The sequence below is a fragment of the Salvelinus alpinus genome, chromosome 15, assembly GCF_045679555.1.
Source record: "Salvelinus alpinus chromosome 15, SLU_Salpinus.1, whole genome shotgun sequence".
NCBI classification, from domain to species: Eukaryota; Metazoa; Chordata; class Actinopteri; order Salmoniformes; family Salmonidae; genus Salvelinus; species Salvelinus alpinus.
The window spans coordinates 32,037,700-32,064,721 of NC_092100.1; the positions used below are offsets into that span (position 1 = coordinate 32,037,700).

At 41.6% G+C, this 27,022-nt stretch overlaps 1 protein-coding gene across 1 annotated transcript; it reads right to left on the bottom strand.

Moving 5' to 3' along the window:
- Positions 1-534: 534 nt before the first annotated feature.
- Positions 535-24,297, bottom strand: LOC139539922 (alpha-2,8-sialyltransferase 8B-like). Its single transcript, XM_071343329.1, has 5 exons — positions 23,962-24,297; positions 14,260-14,403; positions 13,907-14,164; positions 2,725-3,018; positions 535-1,758 (listed from the first exon to the last, which is right to left on the bottom strand). The coding sequence occupies exons 1-5, from the start codon at positions 24,057-24,059 to the stop codon at positions 1,473-1,475; spliced, it is 1,080 nt and encodes a 359-aa protein (XP_071199430.1). The 5' UTR covers positions 24,060-24,297; the 3' UTR covers positions 535-1,472.
- Between the last annotated feature and the right edge of the window lie 2,725 nt (positions 24,298-27,022).

Here is a 27,022-nt window from a genome sequence, read left to right on the forward strand (position 1 = left end):
GAACCCATGTTCACTAATTAAAGGTACTACATGTAACAACTCAACAATGAACTGTCTCTTGTCAAATTGACTGGGGCCAGCAAATCTCTTGTCAAATTCACTGGTCTGTTGTTGAATTGACAACAAGAGATTTGCTGGCCCCAGTCAATTTGACAACAAGAGACTGTCCGTCTTTTGCTAATCAATAAGAAGCCTGCACCATTAGAATGGTGTGAGCCCAACAAAACATTTTGGGGAAATATTGTTAAAGACTATCATTTCACTATTACTGTAGATATATTAAGGATTTTTTAAATGTATTACAATGCAATAATATTACATATAGCTCCCCTATGAAGAAGTGATTCCATTTTGTGGTTCAACCAGTGCCCTGCAAACTGGTGTTCCTGCCTTCAATCTGTCTAATATGATATGATATAACATGATGTCTCCAACAGTAGTGATGAAGTAGATTTATCGTATAATTCAAAGGAATAATGACACAAATGTCAGGATGAATTATTGATAACTTAGTAGTTCAATTCACATTCACAATGCCCTTGGAGGAAGTATTTATAAACTTTGTAATTACATTCATTTTAGATGACACATATGCCATGTAAATGCAATAACATTTTCAGTCTTCTCATTGACAAAGAAGCAATTTGCCTACCAACACCAATTAGTTTGATTTAACAATGAACAAAGCAACAAGTTTCTGTTTTAGATCATTTTCACAGGTTACTGTAAACATGTTTTCAAAATTATTCACTGCTCATGTCTCTTGTAGGGCAACAATATGAGCCCAAATTAGACATGCAGTATCCTACATACTGTCATTGAACTCAATTCATAGCTTCATAAAAGTGTCCTGTAACAGTTTCATAAAATGAAACTATTTCCTTTGAGAGGTCTTTTCCCAAAAGTGTATAGGTCATTTTGATGGTGATATACACTGAGTATACAAAACATTAAGAACACCTGCTCTTTCCATGACAGACTGACCAGGTGAATCCAGGTGAAAGCTATGATCCCTTATTGATGTCACTTGGTAAATCCACTTCAATAAGTATAGATGAAGGGGAGGACACAGGTTAAAGAAGGATTTATAAGCCTTGAGACAATTGAGCCACGGATTGTGTATGTGTGCCAGTCAGAGAGGGCCTTTGAGCGGGGTCTGGTAGTAGGTGCCAGGTGCACCGGTTTATGTCAAGAACTGCAACCCTGCTGGGTTTTCCACACTCAACAGTTTCCCTTGTGTATCAAGAATGGTCCACCACCCAAAGAACATCCAGCCAACTTTGTAGGAAACATTGGAGTCAACATGGGCCAGCATCCCTGTGGAATGCTTTTGACACCTTGTAGAGTCCATGCCCGGACGAATTTAGGCAGTTCTGAGGGCAGAAGTGTGTGTGTGGGGGGACAACTCAATATTAGGAAGGTGTTCCAAATGTTTGGTATACTCAGTGTACATTCCATGCTGCTTTTTTAGATTACATTCCTGCATCACAAGAGCCAGTGTTGAGTCGCAGCGCCCCCTGTCTGTGGAGTGAACTCAGTGTCCTGAACTCCAATGGCATAGTGTGTGGACTGGCATGGGATGTGTACTCGTAGGTCAGAGTGTCATAGTAATGGTACTTGACTGGTTTCCCCTGTGAATCCCGAGGGAAAGGCCAGAAGCCGTACAGATGGATCTCCTCACAGAAGCGAGTGGCCATGGTGTACATCAACAGACCAGTAGTGGGTCTCTTGATCTGGACATTGTTAGTCAGCCAATACCTGACGAGGAAGAATGAAGAGGGAGAGTAAACAATCAAATGGTCTTTCATGGCACCCAAGAGACCTGACATCTGAGAAAGAAATCTCAGATGTCTTAAGAAGAATGTATACAAATCTTAAGAATGTTTGTTTTAGGCTAGAGCTATTTATCAGTGAGTGTTCAATGTTTTCCTTAATATCTGAAATTTTTTCTATAGAATCTATTAAACTAGCATACACTTGTAAACACAGCCCTACTGAATAAGCCCCAACAATAAGCGCCATTCCCTCCCTATGTGGTGGCTTTCACTCAGATCTCTGGGTGGATACATGCTTAGGAGCCAGTCGACTCGAGTAGAGGAGCTGAATTGTGATAAGACAGAGGGGTCTGGGGCCCGCAGTAACAAAGCAAGGTCCATCTGGTCCTCTCACTCATAGTCTGGCCCACCAGGACCTATAGATACTCTCCTAGCAGTAGACTCTGGATTAGTAGGTCAATGGGGAAGCCAAAGGATGATCTATTTAAAGGGCATCTAGTAGTCAGAGAAGCAGAAGCCCAGGGGAAAGTATTCAGTTTGGCATACTGAGCATTTATCAAAAACCAGTATAGCTAAAATGTCATAGACATGCACTGCATTTCATTAGCGTTTTCCCTGCATTTCAAAACATTTATTGCCCTTTCAGAGAAGATTCCAGGCTTTTTGCCTAACTATACTACAGAAAATACCAGTCCTGCTGTCCCTGTCTAACTGTCCTCCTTCTGCAAATCCAACGGCAGACAGAGAGGCCAGCAGCAGTAAGCAGCAGTAAGTTGGCCACCAACGGCCTTTAGAGTAGCTGTAATGCTGTGTTTAAAAATAGCAGGGGACCTGTGAATTGCTGCTAGATTAGTGGCTACCAGGCCCTGGGTTGAGGAGTTCACAGGTGTACAGACAGACTACATGCTGCAGTGTCACAAAGGGCACTCGTGTTCCCTCCTTGTCTTACCCTCTGACAGCATGGAGAAGGCGCAGTGAGGGGAAGGCGGTGTGCACATCCACCGTGTGCAGCAGGATGAGACGGATGGCCCACTCCACCCTCTCCTCTCCTCCCTTGGCCATGAAGGCTGGGATCCACAGCACGCTGCCGCTGAGGCCCCGGAGCCGCTGCAGGAAGCGCTCCCTCCACTGCTCACTGGCCAGGTCATGGAAGGCCCGCTGCACCACCGACGGGTTCATGGTCACCAGGTTGGTGCGCCGCCCCACATCCCCAGCATACTCCTCCACTGGCGCCAGGTTACATCTGCAAAGAGCCATGCATATAAATTATTATGCTATCACTTCATCCTTTTGATTAGTCTGCCAGAAGTATTGAGGTCAATATCCTACTGTCCTCCAGAAGCTCTAAACACCACGTACAATCATTTAGGATGCTCAGACATTGTTCAACCTGAATTAGACACATAATCAGTCAGCTAAGAATAATCCCATACCAAACACACCTAGCTCAGGGTTGAAAACCTTAATTAATGTATTCCATGTGTCATGCTGCTGTGTATTGGTAAGGAGTTCACAGAAAGTTACTTGACTGACCTCAGTAAAAGTGATTACTAAACAGTGCCAATGCACAGAGAGATAATGACCTAAAATGAAAAAAAGTGTCCTATATCTATGAAAGTAGAATGTGAGGCTACTGTGTGAGAGCCAGAGGTGGGTGGAGCTGAGCACTGCTGTGAGTAGAGGGATTATCTCCCTGCCTGAATACCTCAGCAAATCCCTCATCACTCCCTCCCAGCTAACTGCCCTTGCTAAACCATGTCTTTCTCTGCCAACTCATCCTGACCTGTCTTGCAATTTCCCTGTTGATCTGACACTCCTGCAGCAAGGGGTTTTGGGATTTACTCTTCCACCATATACAGTGCCTTCGGGAAGTATTCAGACCCCTTGACTTTTTCCATATTTTTTTTCCATTTTTTACATTACTTATTCTAAAATTGATTTTTTTTTTAAATTTACTCAGAAATCTAGACATAGTGACAAAGCGAAAACAGGTTTTTAGAAATGTTTGCAAATGTATAAAAAACACGAAACAGAAATACCTTATTTACATAAGAATTCAGACCCTTTGCTATGAGACTCGAAATTGAGCTCAGGTCAAATCAAATCAAATAAATTGTATTGGTCACATAAACGTGGTTAGCAGATGTTAATGCGAGTGTAGCGAAATGCTTGTGCTTCTAGTTCCGACAGTGCATTAATATCTAACAAGTAATCTAACAATTCCAAAACAACTACCTAATACACACAAATCTATGTAAGTAAAGGGATGGAATAAGAACATGTACATATAAATATATGGATGAGCGATGACCGAGCAGCATAGGCAAGATGCAATAGATGGTACAGAATACAGTATATACAAATGAGATGAGTAATGCAGGATATGTAAACATTATTAAAGTGGAATTATAAATGTGACTAGTGATCCATTTATTAAAGTGGCCAATGATTTCGAGTCTGTATGTAGGCAGCAGTCTCTCTGTGTCAGTGATGGCTGTTTAAGATAGAAGCTGTTTTTCAGTCTCTCGGTCCCAGCTTTGATGCACCTGTACTGACCTCGCCTTCTGGATGGTAGCGGGGTGAACAGGCTGTGGCTTGGGTGGTTGATGTCCTTGATTATCTTTTTGGCCTTCCTGTGACATCAGGTGCTGTAGGTGTCCTGGAGGGCAGGTAGTTTGCCTCCGGTTGTGGGCGGTGCAGTTTCCGTACCAAGCAGTGATACAGCCCAACAGGATGATCTCAATTGTGCATCTGTAAAATGTTTGTCAGGGTTTTAGGGGCCAAGACAAATTTCTTCAGCCTCCTGAGGTTGAAGAAGCGCTGTTGCACTTTCTTCACCACACTGTCTGTATGGGTGGACCATTTCAGTTTGTCCGTGATGTGTATGCCGAGGAACTTAAAACTTTCCACCTTCTCCACTGCTGTCCCATTGATGTGGATAGGGGGGTGCTCCCTCTGCTGTTTCCTGAAGTCCACGATCATCTCCTTTGTTTTGTTGACATGGAGTGAGAGGTTGTTTTCCTGACACCACACTCCGAGTGCCCTCACCTCCTCCCTGTAGGCTGTCTCGTCGTTGTGGGTAATCAAGCCCACTACTGTTGTGACGTCTGCAAACTTGATGATTGAGTTGGAGGCGGGCATGGCCATGCAGTCATGGGAGGGTTAACATGTTTAAATGTCTTACTCACGTCGGCCACGGAGAAGGAGAGGGGGGGCCGCAGTAATTGGTAGCGGGCCGCATCGGTGGCACTGTATTATCCTCAAAACGGGCAAAGAAGGTGTTTAGTTTGCATCCTGTTTCCAGCGATCATCCTTGAAATGTTTCTACAACTTGATTCGAGTCCACCGGCAATAAATTCAATTGATTGGACATGATCTGGAAAGGCACACACCTGTCTACAGTGGGGCAAAAAAGTATTTAGTCAGCCACCAATTGTGCAAGTTCTCCCACTTAAAAAGATGAGAGAGGCCTGTAATTTTCATCATAGGTACACTTCAACTATGACAGACAAAATGAGAAAAAAAATTCCAGAAAATCACATTGTAGGATCTTTAATGAATTTATTTGCAAATTATGGTGGAAAATAAGTATTTGGTCACCTACAAACAAGCAGGATTGTGTTGAGGCACAGATCTGGGGAAGGGTACCAAAACATTTCTGCAGCATTGAAGGTCCCCAAGAACACAGTGGCCTCCATCATTCTTAAATGGAAGATGTTTGGAACCACCAAGACCCTGTCTAGAGCTGGCCGCCAGGCCAAACTAAGCAATTGGGGGAGAAGGGCCTTGGTCAGGGAGGTGACTAAGAACCCGATGGTCACTCTGACAGAGCTCTAGAGTTCCTCTGTGAAGATGGGAGAACCTTCCAGAAGGACAACCATCTCTGGAGCACTCCACCAATCAGGCCTTTATGGTAGAGTGACCAGGTGGAAGCCACTCCTCACTAAAAGGCACATGACAGCCCGCTTGGAGTTTGCCAAAAGGCACCTGAAGACTCTCAGACCATGAGAAACAAGATTCTCTGGTCTGATGAAACCAAAATTGAACTCTTTGGCCTGAATGCCAAGCATCACATCTGGAGGAAACCTAGCACCATTCCTCTGTGAAGCATGGTGGTGGCAGCATCATGCTGTGGAGATGTTTTTCAGCGGCAGGGACTGCAAGATTAGTCAGGATTGAGGCAAAGATGAACGGAGAAAAGTACTGAGAGATCCTTAATGAAAACCTGCTCCAGAGTGCTCAGGACTGCAGACTACGGTGAAGTTTCACCTTCCAATAGGACAAGAACACTAAGAACAAGTCTCTGAATGTCCTTGTGTGGCCCAGCCAGAGCCCGGACTTGACCCGATCGAACATCTCTGGAGAGACCTGAAAATAGCTGTGCAGCAACGCTCCCCATCCAACCTGACAAAGCTTGAGATAATCTGCAGAGAAGAATGGGAGAAACTCCCCAAATACAGGTGTGTCAAGCTTGTGGCATCATACCCAAGAAAACTCAAGGCTGTAATCGCTGCCAAAGGTGCTTCAACAAAGTACTCCGTGAAGGGTCAGTTTCTTATTTGTAATACATTAGCAAAAATAAACAGGTTTTGCTTTGTCATTATGGGGTATTGTGTGTAGATTGATGAGGAAAAAAACTATTTAATCCATTTTATGGATAAGGCTTTAACCTAAAAAAATTAGGAAAAAGTCAAGGGGTCTGAATAAGGCACTGTATAGGTCGTTCCACGAAATCAGTGCCTTTTGCGTCCCTTTGATATTTTAAGTAGAAATTGTGAACCAATACAGAATTTTAAAAGCCTGTTATATTAATTTAAGTGCCCTTTAATATAGATCACATGGAGAATTCAATACATCTGATTTATTTTTATACAACTAAAGGTTTGCTAAAGTGCCAAAATTCAGCATTTTGACATGTCCCTCCATCAACTCTGTGTCACTCCTAGGAACCACTCACTTAATACAAAAAAGTTTCACCATCATTGTAAAGCCCTAGTTATTTTGTTTCTTTGACAAAGTCAGTTCTGAAGAGTATTATTTATTTCATGTGATTAGTGATTAATTTACGTCTGTCCCTCATTTTAAGGTCAACCCTGTTACGCGAACTGAACGTTTTAATATGGTGAAACTATTCCTTTTGAAATATTTTATTCAAAAGAAACATTGAACCTATAATAGTCAAATCATAGTGTAAAAGCAAATGTTTTAAAAAACATTTTCTGTTGTATTTTGGTGAAAACTAAGCGGGTAGAGCATACCACATCAACCCTGTTAGAGATAGACAGGCTAGAAATGTACTTTTTTGTGAACCTTGTATTCAATTTCCTTTATTTGGCACTTAATAGGTGCTTACTATAGCCATATTTTTTTTTAATTCAACTTCTTGAGATGGGAAAACTTGTTTTTTATTAAGGTGAACAAGTTCTCTTTATGACAGAACTTTTTTGAACAAGTTACACTTCTCAAAAGGCACCTAGTTGGTGGAACGACCCAGAGGCATATGGCTTTCAGTGACGTGCCTTCATGGTTGCCCAAAAAATTTACCAAGAAAAAAACATACAATTATTTATCTTTTGTCTCTCTGTGTTTCAACAATTATCTTCATTTCGCAAGAGGCTGACTCATGCTGTCTGGTCCAAAAGAGTATGACATGTTTGCCATCCATAGTATTGAATGCAAGGGAAGCCAGCGAGCATTTGGCCTCCCTTGATAATTAAACAAAAAAATAATAGCCAATCAGCATTAAGCTGAACTGAGTGAGCTCAACTGTGAATGGTCCTGGCGCACCAAAAAAAAGTGTCACGGGAAGCCAGTTTGGATTTGGCTTCACTCCAATCACATCACATTGAGAGCATACGTCACTGACAGAAACTCGTTGTGTTGAGCATCTCGTTCTGTTGTTGTCCTCTGGTGGTTAGCTAGCTAGCTAAAATGGACCCTTTCCTAAATTAGCCATGGATGGAGATACGTCAATGCTGCCGGAGGAGACGGCTGCCGTTTTACGGTCCCCTAACCAATTGCGCTATTGTGTGTCTAAAATGTTTCTGCCACCGTCTCTTATGACCGAAAAGAGCTTCTAGATATCAGGACAACGATTACTCACCTCGTATTGGAAGCAGATTTTTTCTTTAATGAGTCGGACGAAAAGGTGTGTGTATTTTTGTAAACAACAGCTGGTGCATGAAATCTAAGGAAGTTTCAAGGTTTTGCTCGCCTGAGGTAGAGTATCTCATGATAAGCTGTAGGCCACACTATTTACCAAGAGAGTTTTTATCTATATTCTTCGTAGCTGTCTATTTACCACAACAAACAGGAAAACGCTTATCCAGAGGCGGCGCTCCTAGTGGCCGGGGACCTTAATGCAGAGAAGCTTAAATCCATTTTACATCATTTCTACCAGCATGTTAAATGTGCAACCAGAGGGAAAAAAACTCCAAACAACCTTTACTCCACACACAGAGACGCTCTCCCTCGCCCTCCATTTGGCAAATCTGACCATAATTCTATCCTCCTGATTCCTGCTTCCAAGCAAAAACTAAATCAGGAAGCACCAGTGACATGCTCAATAAAAAAGTGGTCAGATGAAGCAGATGCTAAGCTACAGGACTGTTTTGCTAGCACAGACTGGAATATGTTCTGGGATTCTTGCGATGGGATTGAGGAGTACACCACATCAGTCACCGGTTTCATCAATAAGTGCATCGATGACGTCATCCCCACAGTGATGTATGTACATACCCCAACCAGAAGCCATGGATTACAGGCAACATCCGCACTGAGCTAAAGGCTTGGGGACTCTAACCCGGAAGCTTATAAGGAATCCCGTTATGCCCTCCAATGAACCATCAAACAGGCAAAGCGTCAATACAGGACTAAGATTAAATCCTACTACACTGGCTCCGACACTCGTGGGATGTGGCAGGGCTTGCAAACTGTTACAGACTACAGAAAGAAGTACAGCCGCAAGCTGCCCAATGACACGAGCCTACCAGACAGGCTAAATTACTTCTATGCTTGCTTCAGGCCAGTAACACTGAAACATGCATGAGAGCATCAGCTGTTCCTGACAACTGTGTGACAACGCTCTCTGTAGCCGATGTGAGTAAGACCTTTAAACAGATCAACATTCACAAGGCCGCAGGGCCAGACGGATTACCAGGACGTGTACTCTGAGCATGCGCTGACCAACTGGCAAGTGTCTTCACTGACATTTTCAACCTGTCCCTGACTGAGTCTGTAATATCAACATGTTTCAGGCAGACCACCATAGTCCCTGTGCCCAAGAACACTAAGGCAACCTGCCTAAATGACTACCGAAAGGCTGGTCATAGCTCACAACACCATTATCCCGGAAACCCGAGACCCACTCCAATGATGATGCAATCTCTATTGCACTCCACACTGCCCTTTCCACCAAGACAAAAGGAACACCAATGTGAGAATGCTATTCATTGTGTCATGATGTTGGCTTGTGGGTGAGGTTTTGACCCCCCCATAAATACCTTTCTCCCTTTCCTCTCTCTTGAAGGATTGAAGGATTCTTGAAAAGCCTTTGTTAAACATATAGAGTCTGGGAACATCACAAGGTGGGGGGAAAGGAACCACATTTCGGTAATGCAACCAGTTGAAAATATGCGTTGGTACTTAATGAATATGATGCCAGATCAGTTGGCGTCTGAGACATTCTTACTAATGATAGGATGACATAAACTGTATCTTTGAAAGTCTACACATTATAGTTATCAAATTCACATGGAATTGTTGGGCAATTTAAATGTTTAAATATTAAAATATTTGTGAAAAAATGAAATGTAATTTTAGCTTCCAAATGAGAGAATTGGGTTTTCATAAGGTTAAAGTTCTGCTCACTCAGTGGCCCCGCTCATGTGAAGAGACATTGGTTATAAACTATGAAACACGCCCTTCTCTCCTCTCCTATATAAAGCCCTTGACGAAAATGTAACTTTGTGTTCCGAGGACGTTAGGGCGACAGTCCTACGTTTAAAAGGGCTCAGATAATAAGCTGTTCCAAGGACGTGTGGACTTGAGGTCCCCACGTTGAAAGGACAAAGACCACCTACAGAACTAAGCCAACCTTAGACAACCTAAGGAAGCATCGAATTAGCATCGAATTTCAATGTGAAGGTGACGACCTACACCCCGGAAGGATGAATTTCGACTATACCAGCCAGAATATAGCATGAGCTTAAAAGTATGGCAACTTGGTATGAACTTTGAACACTTATTCACTCCAGAAGTGATACCTCCTAGCCGTTGAGTTAACAGCAGTCGCTAAACGTGGGCTAGGAGAGGACGGACAGAGTATCCATTCTACCATGCTCCAGTTCACCACTAGACAGTCTTCAGAGGACCAGAGATCCATGCTGGACAACCCGGCCTCCCATCTACCGAAGCGCTGCTCAGAGTAAATATTTATTGCATTCTCCTTTTTCAAATAGGCGGTTATTTAGAATGCATAAGATTCTGTATTTACGATAGCATCGCTTCTCCCTTTGTTACTCAGTCTTCCCGCTCTTTCACTCAAACCCAACCCCCTCTCTTTGTGTAACCAGCCGTCGTATCTGTTCCGTCCACCAGGGGACGTTTTCTTTATGACATAATTTGTAATCAATGTATGATCCATTCTGTGTGATTATTTAGTAAATAAATAATTCAACCAAATTGTGTATTGCTGATTCAACTTGTTAGCCAGGGTTCGTGAAGATAACCAAGAATTTACAACTTTCAGATGAGACTAAACAAGGTGACGATTAAATATTGACTGCTATTGATGTAAAAGATTACCAGGTCTTTAAGAGCTTATTCGGAAGATAACAGCTCTATAAACATTATTTCGTGGTGCCCCGACTTTCTAGTTAATTATCTACCTGATTAGCTTAATCAGGTAATATTAATTACAGAGAAATTATTTTATAGAATAGCATGTCATCCGGCATAGCCAAAGACACGACAATTGACTACAGCTCAGCGTTCAACACCATAGTGCCCACAAAGCTCATCACTAAGCTAAGGACCCAGGGACTAAACACCTCCCTCTGCAACTGGATCCTGGACTTCCTGACGGGCCGAACCCAGGTGGTAAGTGTAGGTAACAACACATCCGCCACGCTGACCCTCAACATGGGTGTCCTTCATGGGTGCTCAGTCCCCTCCTGTACTCCCTGTTCACTAATGACTGCATGGCCAGGCATGACCGCAATACCATCATTAAGTTTGCTGATGACACAACAGTGGTAGGCCTGATCACCAAAAACGATGAGACAGCCTATAGGGAGGAGATCAGAGACCTGGCCGTGTGGTGCCAGGACAACAACCTCTCCCTCAACGTGGTCAAGACAAAGAAGATGATTGTGGACTACAGGAAAAGGAGGACCGAGCACGCCCCCATTCTCATCGACGGGGCTGTAGTGGAGCAGTTTGAGAGCTTCAAGTTCCTTGGTGTCCACATCACCAACAAACTATCATGGTCCAAACACACCAAGACAGTCGTGAAGAGGTCACGACAAAGCCTATTCCCCCTCAGGAGACTGAAAAGATTTGGCATGGGTCCTCAGATCCTCAGCAAGTTCTAAAGCTGCACCATCGAGAGCATCCTGACTGGTTGCATCACTGCCTGGTATGGCAACTGCTCGGCCTCCGACTGCAAGGCACTACAGAGGGTCGTGCGTACGTCGAAGTACATCACCGGGGCCAAGCTTCCTGCCATCCAGGACCTCTATACCAGGCGGTGTCAGAGGAAGGCTCTAAAAATTGTCAAAGACTCCAGCAACACTAGTCATAGACTGTTCTCTCTGCTACTGCATGGCAAGTGGCACCGGAGCGCCAAGTCCAGGTCCAAAAGGCTTCTTAACAGCTTCTACCCCCAAGCCATAAGACTCCTAAACAACTATTCAAATGGCTTCCCAGACCCACTTTTACGCTGCTGCAACTCTCTGTTTATTAATACCTCGACTAACCGGTTCCCCCGCATATCGACTCTGTACAGGTACCACCTGTATATAGCCTTGCTATTGTTATTTTACTGCTGCTCTTTAATTATTTGTAACCTTTATATATTTTTTGGAATTACTTATCTATTTTTTACTCCACTTATTTTTCTTAAAACTGCATTGTTGGTTAAGGGCTTGTAAGTAAGCATTTCACTGTAAGGTCTACACCTGTTGTATTTGGCACATGTGACAAATACATTTTTATTTTATTTTATTTTACTTGATAGGGATTTGGACTTGTGGTTTCACTTAATTCTGCATACTGGGCAATGATTATAATGGCGATTCTGATCCAACCATAAATTCATATATTGTGCCCCTGGCCTGAGAGGATGGAAGTTCAATATGTAGCTAAATGTAGAAAGCTAATATTAACTAGCTGACATTGCCCATGAAAGGAAGTTAGGCTAGCGAGCAAGCTTTTTAGCCAGGTAGTCTAAGACAACAAAAAATGAAAGTATGTACTGTATGACAGTACTGTATAATGTTTCTTCAACATGAAAGAGAGGGAGATGGCATTGGCATTTCTCTACAAGTAGGGCAAGTCAACATGTTTTATCTACTTGCACGAATGCGCACACACACACAGATATCAGAACCATGGACAGTCACATCATATTTTGCTTTTGTTGATCATGGTGGCAAGGCATATGAACTGGTTATCAAGCAAACAAAGCAATTATCAAAAAATCCCTTTTTTCAATTGTTTTTGGTATATTTTAGTTGGTACTGTATTAGACTAAGCAGGGGTGATTTGATGATGTTGAAATGGTACTGGAATAGTGAAGCAGATCCTGTTTTCTTTATGACTTGCTGTAACTCTCTGTGGTTCTAAATCAATAGTTGTTTCGTGGTTCAAAAATTGCGGAAACATTAAGTTACTTGACCATGCTGTAGGTAATGTAACTGTTTGTTACATGCAATAAGCTTTATGCACTTCACCGGACAGAGGTTGCTCTCCGGTTTTGTGATGAAACAAAGGTGGTTGAATTTATTCTGCCACTGTGTCTTCTTATGGTCTCTGCCTTAGGCCTATAAATCATGGTGGCAAGGCATATGAACTGGTTATCAAGCAAACAAAGCAATTATCACATCACATAGGTTGTAATATGGCTTTTTTCTGGCTCGCTTCACCAGTGATATTACCCACGCACCACTGCTGATGGCTCTGCATATCCAGACGATGGTAGATCAATGACACTAAGGCCCTGTAATAACAGCAGGGGTTGCAGCTGAAGTCACACAAGGAGAATGGGGAAAAATCCCACCCCAAAGTAATGAGTCACAATTATTGTACAGGAATCAAAAGATCAGAGATATGCTATGATTTTCCATCCAAACAATCCATGTACTATTGATATGGTTTCACATATTTCCCAATTCCCATTAATTAGTTCAGATACCTCTCTCTTCATCATAATCACAATGCCTTGCCGTACTGGCAACACAGTAAGGCAAACTGGATTTCTTCCCCCTATAACATTACAATGCATAGTTGTACTTTGTTGTTACTGACAGACAAACCGGTGAGTAGCAATAAATAACCTACTCACAGAAAGCCATTTGCTGACACACTCGCACAGAGCAGCACTGACGGATGGTTTCAGACAGACATTCTCCCCTGGTACATGAGTGTAGCAGTCCTAGGAACTAACGGCAGTGCTTCTCTAAAGCACCTCATAAAATTTTGGGTAGACAGCAGTAGCTTTTTAAAATGTCACATTTACCCAGAAGGAATTTAATTGCTGTAAGTATTGCTGCTCATTTCTAAAAGTCTGCAAATCATCAAACAAACATGAAGGTCAAAAAAGTAGCGGGTATTCCAACGGTGTGGACAATGCGTGTTCTAGCTCAGTGGCATTGATTCCTCAAGGTGAATTATTTGTTCAATCCAAGGGACTGTGCTTACATAACAGTTAGATGAGTATAAAGATGAATAGTGCTTTTATAGAGAGAGACTCATTACTATCCTGAATATTTCACTGCAAATGCAGCAATAAATTAACTCATAATTCCCTTTTATACAAGAAGATTGCTTAATTAAATGGAGATGCCTTAACGCACTACTGAAAATCACCTGTATCAATTCAATTTATGAAATAGCTGTTATGGGAACCTCACCTGATAACAAAGTCATGGGAGTCTATCTCTGGCCCACAGCTGCTATTGAGTAGGATCCCAGAGTTCCCTACGATGGCACAGCGTCTGTGGTGCTGGTTCTTCATGGGGGATGCAGTGGGTAGCAACCGGTACAGGTTCTCTGAGATGTTGGTAGTGCTCTGACGGTCAAAGACGTAGTGGATGACATCTCCAGGTTTCAATGTGCCCTTCAGAATAGAGATGTCCCTCTCTGGGTCAAAGAACCTCAGGATGTTCTTCCTATAGAAGGAAGAAGGTCATCCATGAAGGAATACCCAGCTTATGGGAGTGTGAGACCTAATAGAGACCAATGCAAAAGAGGATTGTATTCCTACCTGATGAGGCTGGAGAGGGTTCTGTTGAAGGTCCAGTTATCTGAAGAGAGCCTGGTGGCATTTTTCGAGCCTGAAGGAGAAGCAGGACTCTTGTCCTCCCCTTCATTGACTAAAGGTGTAGGATTGGCTTTCACTGCTACATTTCTACAACAGGACAGCGAGGCATCCATTAGAAATGAAATGCAACATGACTTTGATACATGTGATATAAAAACGCATATCATCACTTGAAAAAGCAGTGTGAATGAACAACGATGTCATGTGTGTAAAGCCACCCAATGTATAATGAAAGCCAGTCAATTTCATGTCTTCATAAATGTGATACTTAATTTCAAACCCCAGGGAAGTTCTATGTGTCTATCACTTGCACATCAATTGTACATCAATTGGGTGATTTATCAATCATTTAAATTAGATACACACAATTCTGTAATCCACTGCTTGATATGTTCATGTGTATTAAGTCTGTTAATTATTTTACAAGTCTGCAAGCATAATAGCTCAAAAGGGGAAGCAAATAAAGGGCTAGAATAACAGAATTGATGAGTATTATAAAACCAGAAGGCAATAGAAGGAGCAGGTCAGCCTGACAAACCTGTTGGGTTTGGGATTGACGCTGTGCAAGTACAATGTTCTGGAACCTCCAATATTCCTAGACCAACGAAAAGTTATTTTACCCACTATCAGAATAATTCATCATATTATTTTCAGATGAATGGAATCGTGCAGAACATGAAGTGTGAGGGGCAAGAGGTGGTTTAATCAAATTCCAGGCATCACATATAATTCAGGCTGTCAGAATATCCATGGCTATGCTCTTAATGTGTATTCAGATGAGCAGTAGGCTCATCACATTGACATGAACGTGAAAGAGAAGAGCATGCATCAAAACGCAGTCAGACTGTGAAACAGAACTGTTGTTGGTGTAACACTGATACATGAGTGCTGAAGGCCATTCATGTCGTTAAAGAAGCATGTGAGCAAAATGTGTCATATGATCCCTGGTAGAGCTAGGTACCTCAATATCTCAGGTATCTTATGTATACACCTGAGGGGAAAAACAGGACATGCCAACTGATCTACCAATCTGACTGTTACCGGTGCTTGTGAGTCTGGATAAAGAGGTGTAGTTGGTCAACATTGCTTAAACATCCTCTATAAATCTTGTATAGATCAACCCTGAATGATATACAATCTGTACACTATGAGCAGCATGGACTACTGCTCAAGACATAGATCATTATTGCCTTTCATGACAGCAACATCAATGTGTTAAAGAAAAGACGATTAAGTCGGCTAACATATCTGCTTCAAAGTCCCAACTCTCATGGGGTTTATAAAACCATAAAGCTCCAGAAATTAAATTAGAGCAAGCACACAGTACCATAATACTACGGCTCCATTATGTCCAAAAGGACGTTGCAAATGGAGTGTGTCTCAATTAAGTATGTACAATTGTATCTTGAGTCAGTTATTACAGAGGCAAGGAGAATCACTAATATGACAAGCAGCAGACAAGGAGCCAGGAGCATTCAGTCTGCTCAAATGAAGGTGACAGGCCTAGCTGTACTATCTGGGGAGCAACACAACTACTCTATTGTTCTTGGAGTGGAGAGATATACCAATATAGGAAAGCTACTTCATGAAACAAACAGTTGTAATTAATAGGTTATTACTCTGTAATTGCCACATACACATGATTATTATTGTGATATTACCACCATAATTTTGTAATAAATACCTGGTCATCTCTGTACTGTAAAATAAAGTGCTACAGTACCAACTGTTCCAGCTACTTAACATTTACAGCCACAAGAAGCTTGATTCTTGTTCTATCAGAAGGCAGAACTGTATCTTCCAAGCTTCAAGAGTTGAGTTTGTGTAAGATAGAAGAGTCTTCTGATGCAGGGCTCAGTTATGTCTGTGCCCAAGAAAGCAAAGGTAATCTGCCTAAATGATTACCGCCCCGTAGCACTCACATCGGTAGCCACAAAAGGCGTTGAAAGGCTAGTCATGGCTTACAGCAACACCATCATCCTGGAAACCCTAGACCCACTCCAATTGGCATACCGCCCCAACAGAACCACAAATGATGCAATCTCAATCACACTCCACACTGCCCCATCCCATCTGGACAAAAGGAACACCTATGTGACAATGCTGTTCATTGACTACAGCTCAGCATTCAACACCATAGTGCCCACAAAGCTCATCACTAAGCTAAGGACCCTGGGAATAAACACCTCCCTCTGAAACTGGATCCTGGACATCCTGACGGGCCGCCCCTAGGTGGTAAGGGTAGGCAACAACACATCTGCCATGCTGATCCTCAACACTGGGGCCCCTCAGGGGTGCGTGCTTAGTCCACTCCTATACTCCCTGTTCACCCATGACTGCATGGCCAAACACGGCTCAAACGCAATCATTAAGTTTGCTGATAACACAACAGTGGTAGGCCTGATCACCGACAACTTCGAGACAGCCTATAGGAAGGAGGTCTGAGACCTGGCAGTGAGGTAAGACAAAGGAGATGATTGTGGACTACAGGAAAAGACGGGCTGAACAGGGCCCCATTAACATCGAGGGGACTGTAGTGGAGTGGGTCAAGACTTTCAAGTTCCTTGGTGTCCACATCACCAACTAACTATCATGGTGCAAACACACCAAGACAGTTGTGAAGAGGGCACCACAACACCTTTTCCCCTCAGGAGACTGAAAAGATTTGGCATGGGTCCCCAGATCCTCAAAAAGTTATACATCTGCACCATCGAGAGCATCCTGACCGTTTGCCTCACTGCCTCGCTCGGCATCCGACCGTAAGACACTACAGAGGGTAGTGCGTATGGTCCAGTACATCACTGGGGCCAAACTTCCTGCCATCCACTAAGTGATGTCAGAGGAAGGCCCAAAATATTGTCAAAGACCCCAGTCACCTAAGTCATAGACTGTTCTCTCTGCTACCACACGGCAAGCGGTACCGGAGTGCCAAGTCTATGACCAAAAGGCTCCTTAACTTCTTTGGGACAGGGGGGCAGTATTGAGTAGCTTGGATAAAAAGGTGCCCAGAGTAAAATGCCTGCTACTCAGTCCTAAAAGCTAGAATATGCATATAATTTGGATAGAAAACACTCTGAAGTTTCTAAAACTGTTTGAATGATGTCTGTGAGTATAACAGAACTCATATGGCAGGCAAAAACCTGACAAAAAATCCAACCAGGAAGTGGGAAATCTGAGGTTTGTAGTTTTTCAACTCTTTGCCTATCCAGTGTAAATTTGGTCCGATTGCACTTCCTAAGGCTTCCACTAGATGCCAACAGTCTTTAGAACCTTGTTTGATGCTTCTACTGTGAAGGACGAGGGAATGGGAGCTGATTGAGTCAGGGGTTTGGCATGAGCTGATCACGCATGCTCACGTGAGAGTTAGCTGCGTTCCATCACATTTCTACAGACAAAGGAATTCTCCGGTTGAAAGATTATTGAAGATTTATGTTAAAAACATCCTAAAGATTGATTCTATACTTCGTTTGACATGTTTCTACAAACTGTAATATGACTTTTCGTCTGAAATTTCGCCTGGACTTGCCCGCGCCTCGTGAGTTTGGATTGTGTACTAAACGCGCGAACAAAAAGGAGGTATTTGGACATAAATGATGGACTTTATCGAATAAATCAAACATTTATTGTGGAACTGGGATTCCTGGGAGTGCATTCTGATGAAGATCATCAAAGGTAAGTGAATAATTATAATGCTATTTCTGACTTCTGTTGACTCCACAACATGGCGGATATCTGTATGGCTTGTTTTGTTGTCTGAGCGCTGTACTCAGATTATTGCATGGTGTGCTTTTTCGGTAAAGCTTTTTTGAAATCTAACACAGCGGTTGCATTAAGAAGAAGTGGATCTAAAATTCCATGCATAACACTTGTATCTTTTAGCAATGTTTATTATGAGTATTTCTGTAAATTGATGTGGCTCTCTGCAAAATCAGTGGATGTTTTGGAACTAGTGAACATAACGCGCCAATGTAAACTGAGATTTTTGGATATAAATATGAACTTTATCGAACACAACATACATGTATTGTGTAACATGAAGTCCTATGAGTGTCATCTGATGATGATCATCAAAGGTTAGTGATTAATTTTATCTCTATTTCTGCTTTTTGTGACTCCTCTCTTTGGCTGGAGAAATGGCTGTGTTTTTCTGTGACTAGGTACTGACCTAACATAATCAGATGGTGTGCTTTCGTCGTAAAGCCTTTTTGTTGAAATCGGACACTGTGGCTGGATTTACAACAAGGTTATCTTTAAAATGGTGTCAAATACTTGTATGTTTGTGGAATTTTAATTATGAGATTTCTGTTGTTTTGAATTTGGCGCCCTGCAATTTCACTGGCTGTTGTTGAGGTGGGACGCTAGCATCCCGAATATCCCAGAGAGGTTAACAGTTTCTACCACTAAGCCATAGGACTGCTGAACAATTAATCAAATGGCCACCCGGACTATTTACATTGACATCCCCCCCACCCATTGTTTTCACACTGCTGCTACTCGCTGTTTATTGTCTATGCACGGTCGTTTTGCCCCTACCTGCATGTACAAACTGCCTCGACTGGCCTGTGACCCTGCACATTGACTCGGTGCCGGTGCCCCCTGTATATAGCCTCGTTATTGTTATTTTATTGTGTTACTTTTTAAAAAAAATATATATTTTAACTTTAGTTTATTTAGTAAATATAACTCTATTTCTTGAACTGCATTGTTGGTTAAGGGTTGGTTAAGCATTTCACGTTAAGGTCTACACCTGTTGTATTCGGCACATGTGACAAATACAAATTGATTTGATTTGAAAGGGAACTGTTCATTTTGTCTCCAGTCTGTTGCTCTCAGTAACAAATCAAACAGTAATATTCTATCCACACATCCACCCACCAAACAGCCCTCTATACCATAACATGACTGGAGCTGAAGTGCACACAGGATACACTGAAGTGTTGAAAAAAAACACCAAGCGCATGCCATTTGTCAAGAAGCCCTGGGGTGCGTCAACTAGAGGTCGACCGATTATGATTTTTCAACGCCGATACCGATACCGATTATTGGAGGACCAAAAAAAGCCGATACCAATTAATCGGACGATTTTTAAAATTTGTTTGTAATAATGACAATTAAAACAATACTGAATGAACACTTATTTTAACTTAATATAATACATCAATAAAATCAATTTAGCCTCAAATAAATAATGAAACATGTTCAATTTGGTTTAAATAATGCAAAAACAAAGTATTGGAGAAGAAAGTAAAAGTGCAATATGTGCCATGTAAGAAAGCTAACATTTAAGTTCCTTGCTCAAAACATGAGAACATATGAAAGCTGGTGGTTCCTTTTAACATGAGTCTTCAATATTCCCAGGTAAGAAGTTTTAGGTTGTAGTTATTACAGGAATTATAGGACCATTTCTCTCTATACGATTTGTATTTCATATACCTTTGACTATTGGATGTTCTTATAGGCACTTTAGTATTGCCAGTGTAACAGTATAGCTTCCATCCCTCTCCTCGCCGCTACCTGGGCTCGAACCAGGAACACAACGACAACAGCCACCCTTGAAGCAGCGTTACCCATGCAGAGCAAGGGGAACAACTACTCCAAGTCTCAGAGCGAGTGACGTTTGAAACGCTATTAGCGCGCACCCCGCTAACTAGCTAGCCATTTCACATCGGTTACACCAGCCTAATCTCGGGAGTTGATATGCTTGAAGCATTGCGAAGAGCTGCTGACAACGCACGAAAGTGCTGTTTGAATGAATGCTTACGAGCCTGCTGGTGCCTACCATCGCTCAGTCAGACTGCTCTATCAAATCATAGACTTAATTATAACATAATAACACACAGAAATACGAGCCTTAGGTCGTTAATATGGTCGAATCCGGAAACTATCATCTCGAAAACAAAACGTTTATTCATTCAGTGAAATACGGAACCGTTACGTATTTTATCTAACGGGTGGCATCCATAAGTGTAAATATTCCTGTTACATTGCACAAACTTCAATGTTATGTCATTATTATGTAAAATTCTGGCAAATTAGTTCGCAATGAGCCAGGCGGCCCAAACTGTTGCATATACCCTGACTCTGCGTGCAATGAACGCAAGAGAAGTGACACAATTTCACCTGGTTAATATTGCCTGCTAACCTGGATTTCTTTTAGCTAAATATGCAGGTTTAAAAATATATACTTCTGTGTATTGATTTTAAGAAAGGCATTGATGTTTATGGTTAGGTACACGTTGGAGCAACGACAGTCCTTTTTCGCGAATGCGCACTGCATCGATTATATGCAACGCAGGACACGCTAGATAAACTAGTAATATCATCAACCATGTGTAGTTATAACTAGTGATTATAATTGATTGATTGATTGTTTTTTATAAGATAAGTTTAACGCTAGCTAGCAACTTACCTTGGCTTCTTACTGCATTCGCGTAACAGGCAAGCTCCTCGTGAGGCAGGTGGTTAGAGCGTTGGACTAGTTAACCGTAAGGTTGCAAGATTGAATCCCTGAGCTGACAAGGTAAAAATCTGTCGTTCTGCCCCTGAACAAGGCAGCTAACCCACCATTCCTAGGCCGTCATTGAAAATAAGAATGTGTTCTTAACTGACTTGCCTAGTTAAATAAAGGTGTGTGTAAAAAATATATTTTAAAAAATCGGCGTCCAAAAATACAGATTTCCGATTGTTATGAAAACTTGTAATCGGCTCAAATTAATCGGCCATTCCGATTAATCGGTCAACCTCAAGCCTCAACTCAGCCTGATGATGCAATTGATTCAAGGTTTGATGTGGAAAGCAAAATGGGCTTCCAATGGGCTGGTTCCTTTTGATACAATGGTCTGGTCTATTGTGATAATATGTCTTCTAAAATAGTGACTATACACGTTTTTATTATGAAAGCGCAATAGAATTAGAGCAAAACCCAGTTGACACAGCTGTTAGAGAGTTCAGTATTATGCAGTGAAGAGAGTTAACAGTGTAGAGTTACACCTGAAACTATCTGATTACCAGTCCATTCTCTCCATACTAGGTAGCCTACTTTTGATCCCATGTGTTATGACTCCCCTAGTTTTGTAGCAATTATTCCATCCATGCACCCCATAAGTAAAGTGCCAAGATTACACACGCACACACCCATGCACACACACACACACACACACACACACACACACACACACACACACACACACACACACACACACACACACACACACACACACACACACACACACACACACACACACACACACACACACACACACACACAGGATCTGAAGGTAGTCCTTCAAGATACTGGAGCCTACTATATAATGCATGGAGGCTACACTGCAGACAAATTGGTCTTTGTAGATCCAGGTATAGAGCGTCTGTTAAACATCTGTCGTCAATTGCATTAGGCTATTATACTGGGATATCACAAAGGGAAAGCTAAAGTGAAAGGTTCGATTAAAAATGCAAGATGTACAGTAAAGAAATAGGAGTAGAACGTATCAACAAATGGACAGCGGTTTGTAACATTGAAATGGACACAAATGAAGAGTTTATTTCCAAAACGTTATATCCCCAATTCTTCAAATTTGTGTTTTTTCATCAGACATTATTGCTTATGGGTACCGTCATGTGTGTGTAAAATATTACTGTTCTCAGATTTTTTATTCATAGATTTTAAATGTGTATAATTGTATTTTTTGTTGTTGCAAAAGGATATATATCCATTGTTTAGCTAACATGGTCCAAGCACATCAAGACAGTCGTAAAGACGACAAAACCTATTCCCCCTCAGGAGACTGAAAAGATTTGACATGGATCCTCAGATCCTCAAAAGGTTTTACAGCTGCACCATTGAGAGCATCCTGACGGGTTGCATCACTGCCTGGTGTTACACGGAGTGGAACAGGGAAACCAAAGAGCAGACTCAGACGAGGAGACTGGGATGAAGTAACCAATGTATTTATTGAAACACAGGGGGAAGATGGAGTGCAGGCAGGGGAAGCTCGGGCGGGTTGCAGGAAACCAGATGCGGAGGCTGAGGCTGGAGCTAGAGGGGTTGGGACAGGGTAAGCAGGTCATGTGGGGAATCCAAGGGAGCAGTAGAGTAGAGTGGGGAATCCAGGGCAGAGTAGCAGGATGAGGAGACGTGGGACTGGAGACAGGAACCAGAGTCAGAGCAGGCAGAACTGCAGCTGAGAGGAAACCCGTGTCAGGCAAGGAAAACAGGCACAATCTCACACAGAGAGAGAGGGAGAGAGCACTGGGGGAGTGGCGGCAGGTCAAGGAGACACAGGATGAGCAGTAGAGGGCGTGGCAGGAGAAGATGTAACACCTGGTATGGCAACTGCTCGGCCTCCGACCACAAGGCACTACAGAGGGTAGTGCGTACGGCCAAGTACATCACCAGGGCCAAGCTTCCTGCCATCCAGGACTTCTATACCAGGCGGTGTAGGCCCTAAAAATTGTCAAAGCCTCCAGTAACCCAAGTCATAGACTGTTCTCTCTGCTACTGCACGGCAAGCGGCACCGGAGCGCCAAGTCTAGGTTCAAGAGGCTTCTAAACAGCTTCTACCCCCAAACCATAAGACTCCTGGACAGCTAATCAAATGGCTACCCAGACTATTCCCCCCCCCCCCACGCTGCTGCTACTCTCTGTTATTATTTATGCATAGCCACTTTAATAACCCTACCTGCATGTGCATAATTACCTCAATTACCTCGACACCGATGCCCCTGCACATTGGCACATTGACACTGAACCGGTACCCCCTGTATATAGCCCCGCTATTGTTATTTACTGCTGCTCTTTAATTCTTTTTTTTCTTATCTCTTACTTTTTGGGGGGTATTTTCTTAAAACTGCATTGTTGGTTAAGGGCTTGTAAGTAAGCATTTCACTGTAAGGTCTACCTGTTGTATTCGGCGCATGTGACAAATACAATTTGATTTGATTTTAAATAGAATGTTTGTATCCTGTATATTTGACTGTGATACTTTATGTGGTTTTCTCACCTATCTATTTTAAGATGAATCCATTTACTGTAAGACGTTCTGGATAAGAGCATCTGCTAAATTACTAAAATGTCAAATGTAAATGTTTTACATACAGATCTCATATTACTGTATTATTACAAAAAATAATAATAATATTGACGTCACAAATGATCATTTGGTACATTTCTTCATAAAAAAATTAAAACCTAGCAGTACTACTAATTTATTTGAGCGTTAAACTGATATGTAGCATTTTGCAAAATAAACCATCAAGCAATAGATTTTAAACAAATACGTCTGTCATTGAACAACCCCATACCATGATTAGATAGTGAAAAAACACACTCATCTCTTTCATAATATCTTTAAACAATAAAAGCTAATTTACCAACATTTCAGAAAATGTATAGCGTTTTGGAATGAAACTCTGCAAATGTATCCTAACAGCCTACAGCCTACTGGAGAAATGTTAACGTTGGAGGAGCACTCAATGTCTTCTGAAGTTCTAATGAATGAGTGAAGATAACGCAGCATCGAACATAATTTGCACATGAACATAAGATTCAATTTCTTTGAATAATGCATTTTCACATCTAAATAACACGTGTATAGTGCAACAGAAATCATGAACAAAACGAATCAGAAACACCGCTATACTTACCCAATTTCTTCCTGGACTTCAGCAATATCAGCAATGATCAGAAATATGACCAGCAGTGTTACAATTCCAAATATCAATGTTCGGAATTCTAACTGCATGACTCAGGAGAAGGCTGCAGAACTAATCCAAGCGACAAAAATCTAAATCGATTGAAAACATTATCCTTTTAATCGCCGAAATTGATAGATTTTACTCAATTATCTCCACCAATATTCTTCAATGTTAATCTTGAACGAAGACAATTTGTCTCGGAACAAATCCCAGGTTGATATATTTTTATAACGTATTTTTTTCTCTTCCTTTTTCCAAGCGGCACTGTTTTCATCCTCACCTCAATTCCCCAGTCAAACTTTGAAAGATTGTGCTTGAAACTACATTGCGATTGAGATACGAACAATATGGAAAATACCACAAACCTTAAAGGTACAGGCACTTTATGGCTTTCTACAGTAGGGTAGCCTATGGCTGCTCTTTGAGGCTTTAGGCTAGGCTGCTATTGGATGCTATCTATTACCTTTGTCTGATCATCATTGAATTGGAACTCACTATTGCGGCATGACTTTGATAACCAGGTTCAAAGGACCATCAGGCAATAGTAGGCTAACATATGTCATCAAATTAATATTCACCTTCTATATTCAACCATTCATCATGTGAATAGCATTATAATAGACACAGAATACTATAATCTGTCATTGGTGCCTTTGTGAGGTCAGGTTTGTTGAGATAATGTTAAAAAAATCTAATTTTGTATCACAAAGAAGTTTATTGGGTAGCCTTCTGGGTTTCATCATATCATAAACTGTCCTTTGAATAGCTTACTGTCCTGTCTGAGTTGTATTACTGGTCTCACTCCAATATGATCAATGCAAAACTTTTCAGTTTTCAACTGCCTGGTTGTCTTGTCTTATTTATAGTCATGTTGAGTCAGTAAAAATGTCCTTTGTCAGGCAGATGGTAGGGTGAGGGATTGAAGACTTAAGAGAGGAATGAAATAGAGCAGGTTCTCAAATCATATCCATTTGCGTATCCATTTGGTCACTTTACTGGCTCAGCGTACTGGTACTCTGTATTTGATTTATTTCATAAACCAATAGTGCTCTTTCAGCACAGCATTCCAATAAATCTGTAAAGTGACATTTGAAATGGATTACTCCATAAAACCTTTTAAGGATTTTGTTGCATGGAGTGATATGGGTTGTATGGGCTGTGATACTGAGGAAAATGAATATGATTTTTCTACAACTGTGAGTCAGCACAAACACATCCTGCAAAGTATATATGAAAGACCGACATAAAGCGTCTCCAAATCAATCTAAATGTTCAGCATTCTGATATCAGCAGACAGCCTGTCAATACCGCACCACCTCCGTTTCTCTGTCTGGTTTTGCTTCAAGTCCACCACTTTGAACACAAACAATATAAGATATTCAGCTGTTGTCTGGTATGCAGTGGGAATAACAACACTGACCTTGATTTAAAGTCTGTTATAAAATATATTATATTTCATCCTGTCATAAGATTAAGGACAAAACAATAAATTGACGTGTAAAATGCACAATCACTCAAGCTGAGCCAGGTTGATTTTTCAACAGCACCTACTTGGCAGACTCCTAAACAAAACACTTTTACAGTGATCAGTTTGTATGCATCAAAGTCAAGAGCATGTATTGGGTAGCAACAAATGTTTGCAATCAGGGGTGTGGGTGGGGGGGGGGGTGTGGGGGGGTAACTGTTGGGGAGTAATTGTTTGCAGAGTTATTCTAAACAAGAAAGTAATCTCAAGTTTGTCGTATAAATTCTAAGATTTGTTGTAGGATAGTGGCTTGTTAATGGGAACTCTATACAAATTAGCTCATCAGCTCAGAGCAGTGCATGGTGGAGTAGCAGCTGTTTAATGTGGAGGGAATTTCCCAATTGATTAGCCTCATTCGGGAAAATGAAATTAAGTCAAAAGATTGAAATAGAAATGAAACGATCTTAATGCAACCAGAGGAACTTTCATGGCTGACCTAGAGAACAGCCACTTTATTTCATTGTATCATCGTCCTAGCTGTTGACAATTAAAATGGTCAGGGAGATACAGCAGTAAGCATCTTACATGTCAGTTGTACCTGTGTGACATAACCCTGGCTACAGCCAAGGGCTGCTGTAGGGATTAAAGATGTGGATTAGTAGTGTCCTCATTAAAAGACTTGCTGTCTCTTTTGATGTGTGTAAACATTAAAAGATGTTTGGAATCACATGCTTTGGGATTTAAAATGGAGCAAAAAAGGCTGTCCAGATGAGATTAACTTGATGTGTGTTTTTGAAGACAGTGACAGTATATTGCAGGGATTCTTCTTATTCTCTGTGCATCTTGTGGCAACTTGAACTAACTAAATAAATAACTTATGGCATTGTAGCTAAGGACAGGTCATTTTGTTGCCTACCAGTAGACCATGTACCAGCTCAACATTCTTGAACCCCATGTTTGAATCATGTTTAGAACCTGTTTGAATCCCAAAACACTCATAGACTAAAGAACTGCTTGAGGGGGCTGAACTTGGCTAAATTAATGAGATTCGTGGATCTGTTTTCCAAGAGAGGAGAGAAATGCCAGTAACACAAAGCATCAAGTGAATATCCAGCACTGTCTACTGCAATTTCACATTTTCTCTGCTCAGTCTCCAATGTCTATCACGCATGTCTATCCAATTGTACTCCAGGGAGCAATAGGCATTAATTTCTTCAACTGTAGCCTTTAGACCACATCTGATTTCATGAGGCCATGGCTCTAAAGCAGACTTGGATTCAAAAACCAGCAATAACAAATGGAGTACATCTTTTCTGTAACTTTTTTTTGCCTTTATTTATCGCCCAAACCACATACTGTAGCGAAAAACAGAGTGAGTGTCACGATCGTCATTATGCAGCGTGGTAGGCGTACATTTTCCTTTATTAAATGAACACCGAACAAAAACAACAAAATACCAAATGAAACGTGAAGCTAATAATAGTGCTGACATGCAATTATCCATAGACAAGATGGCTGCCTAATGGCTGCCTAAATATGATCCCC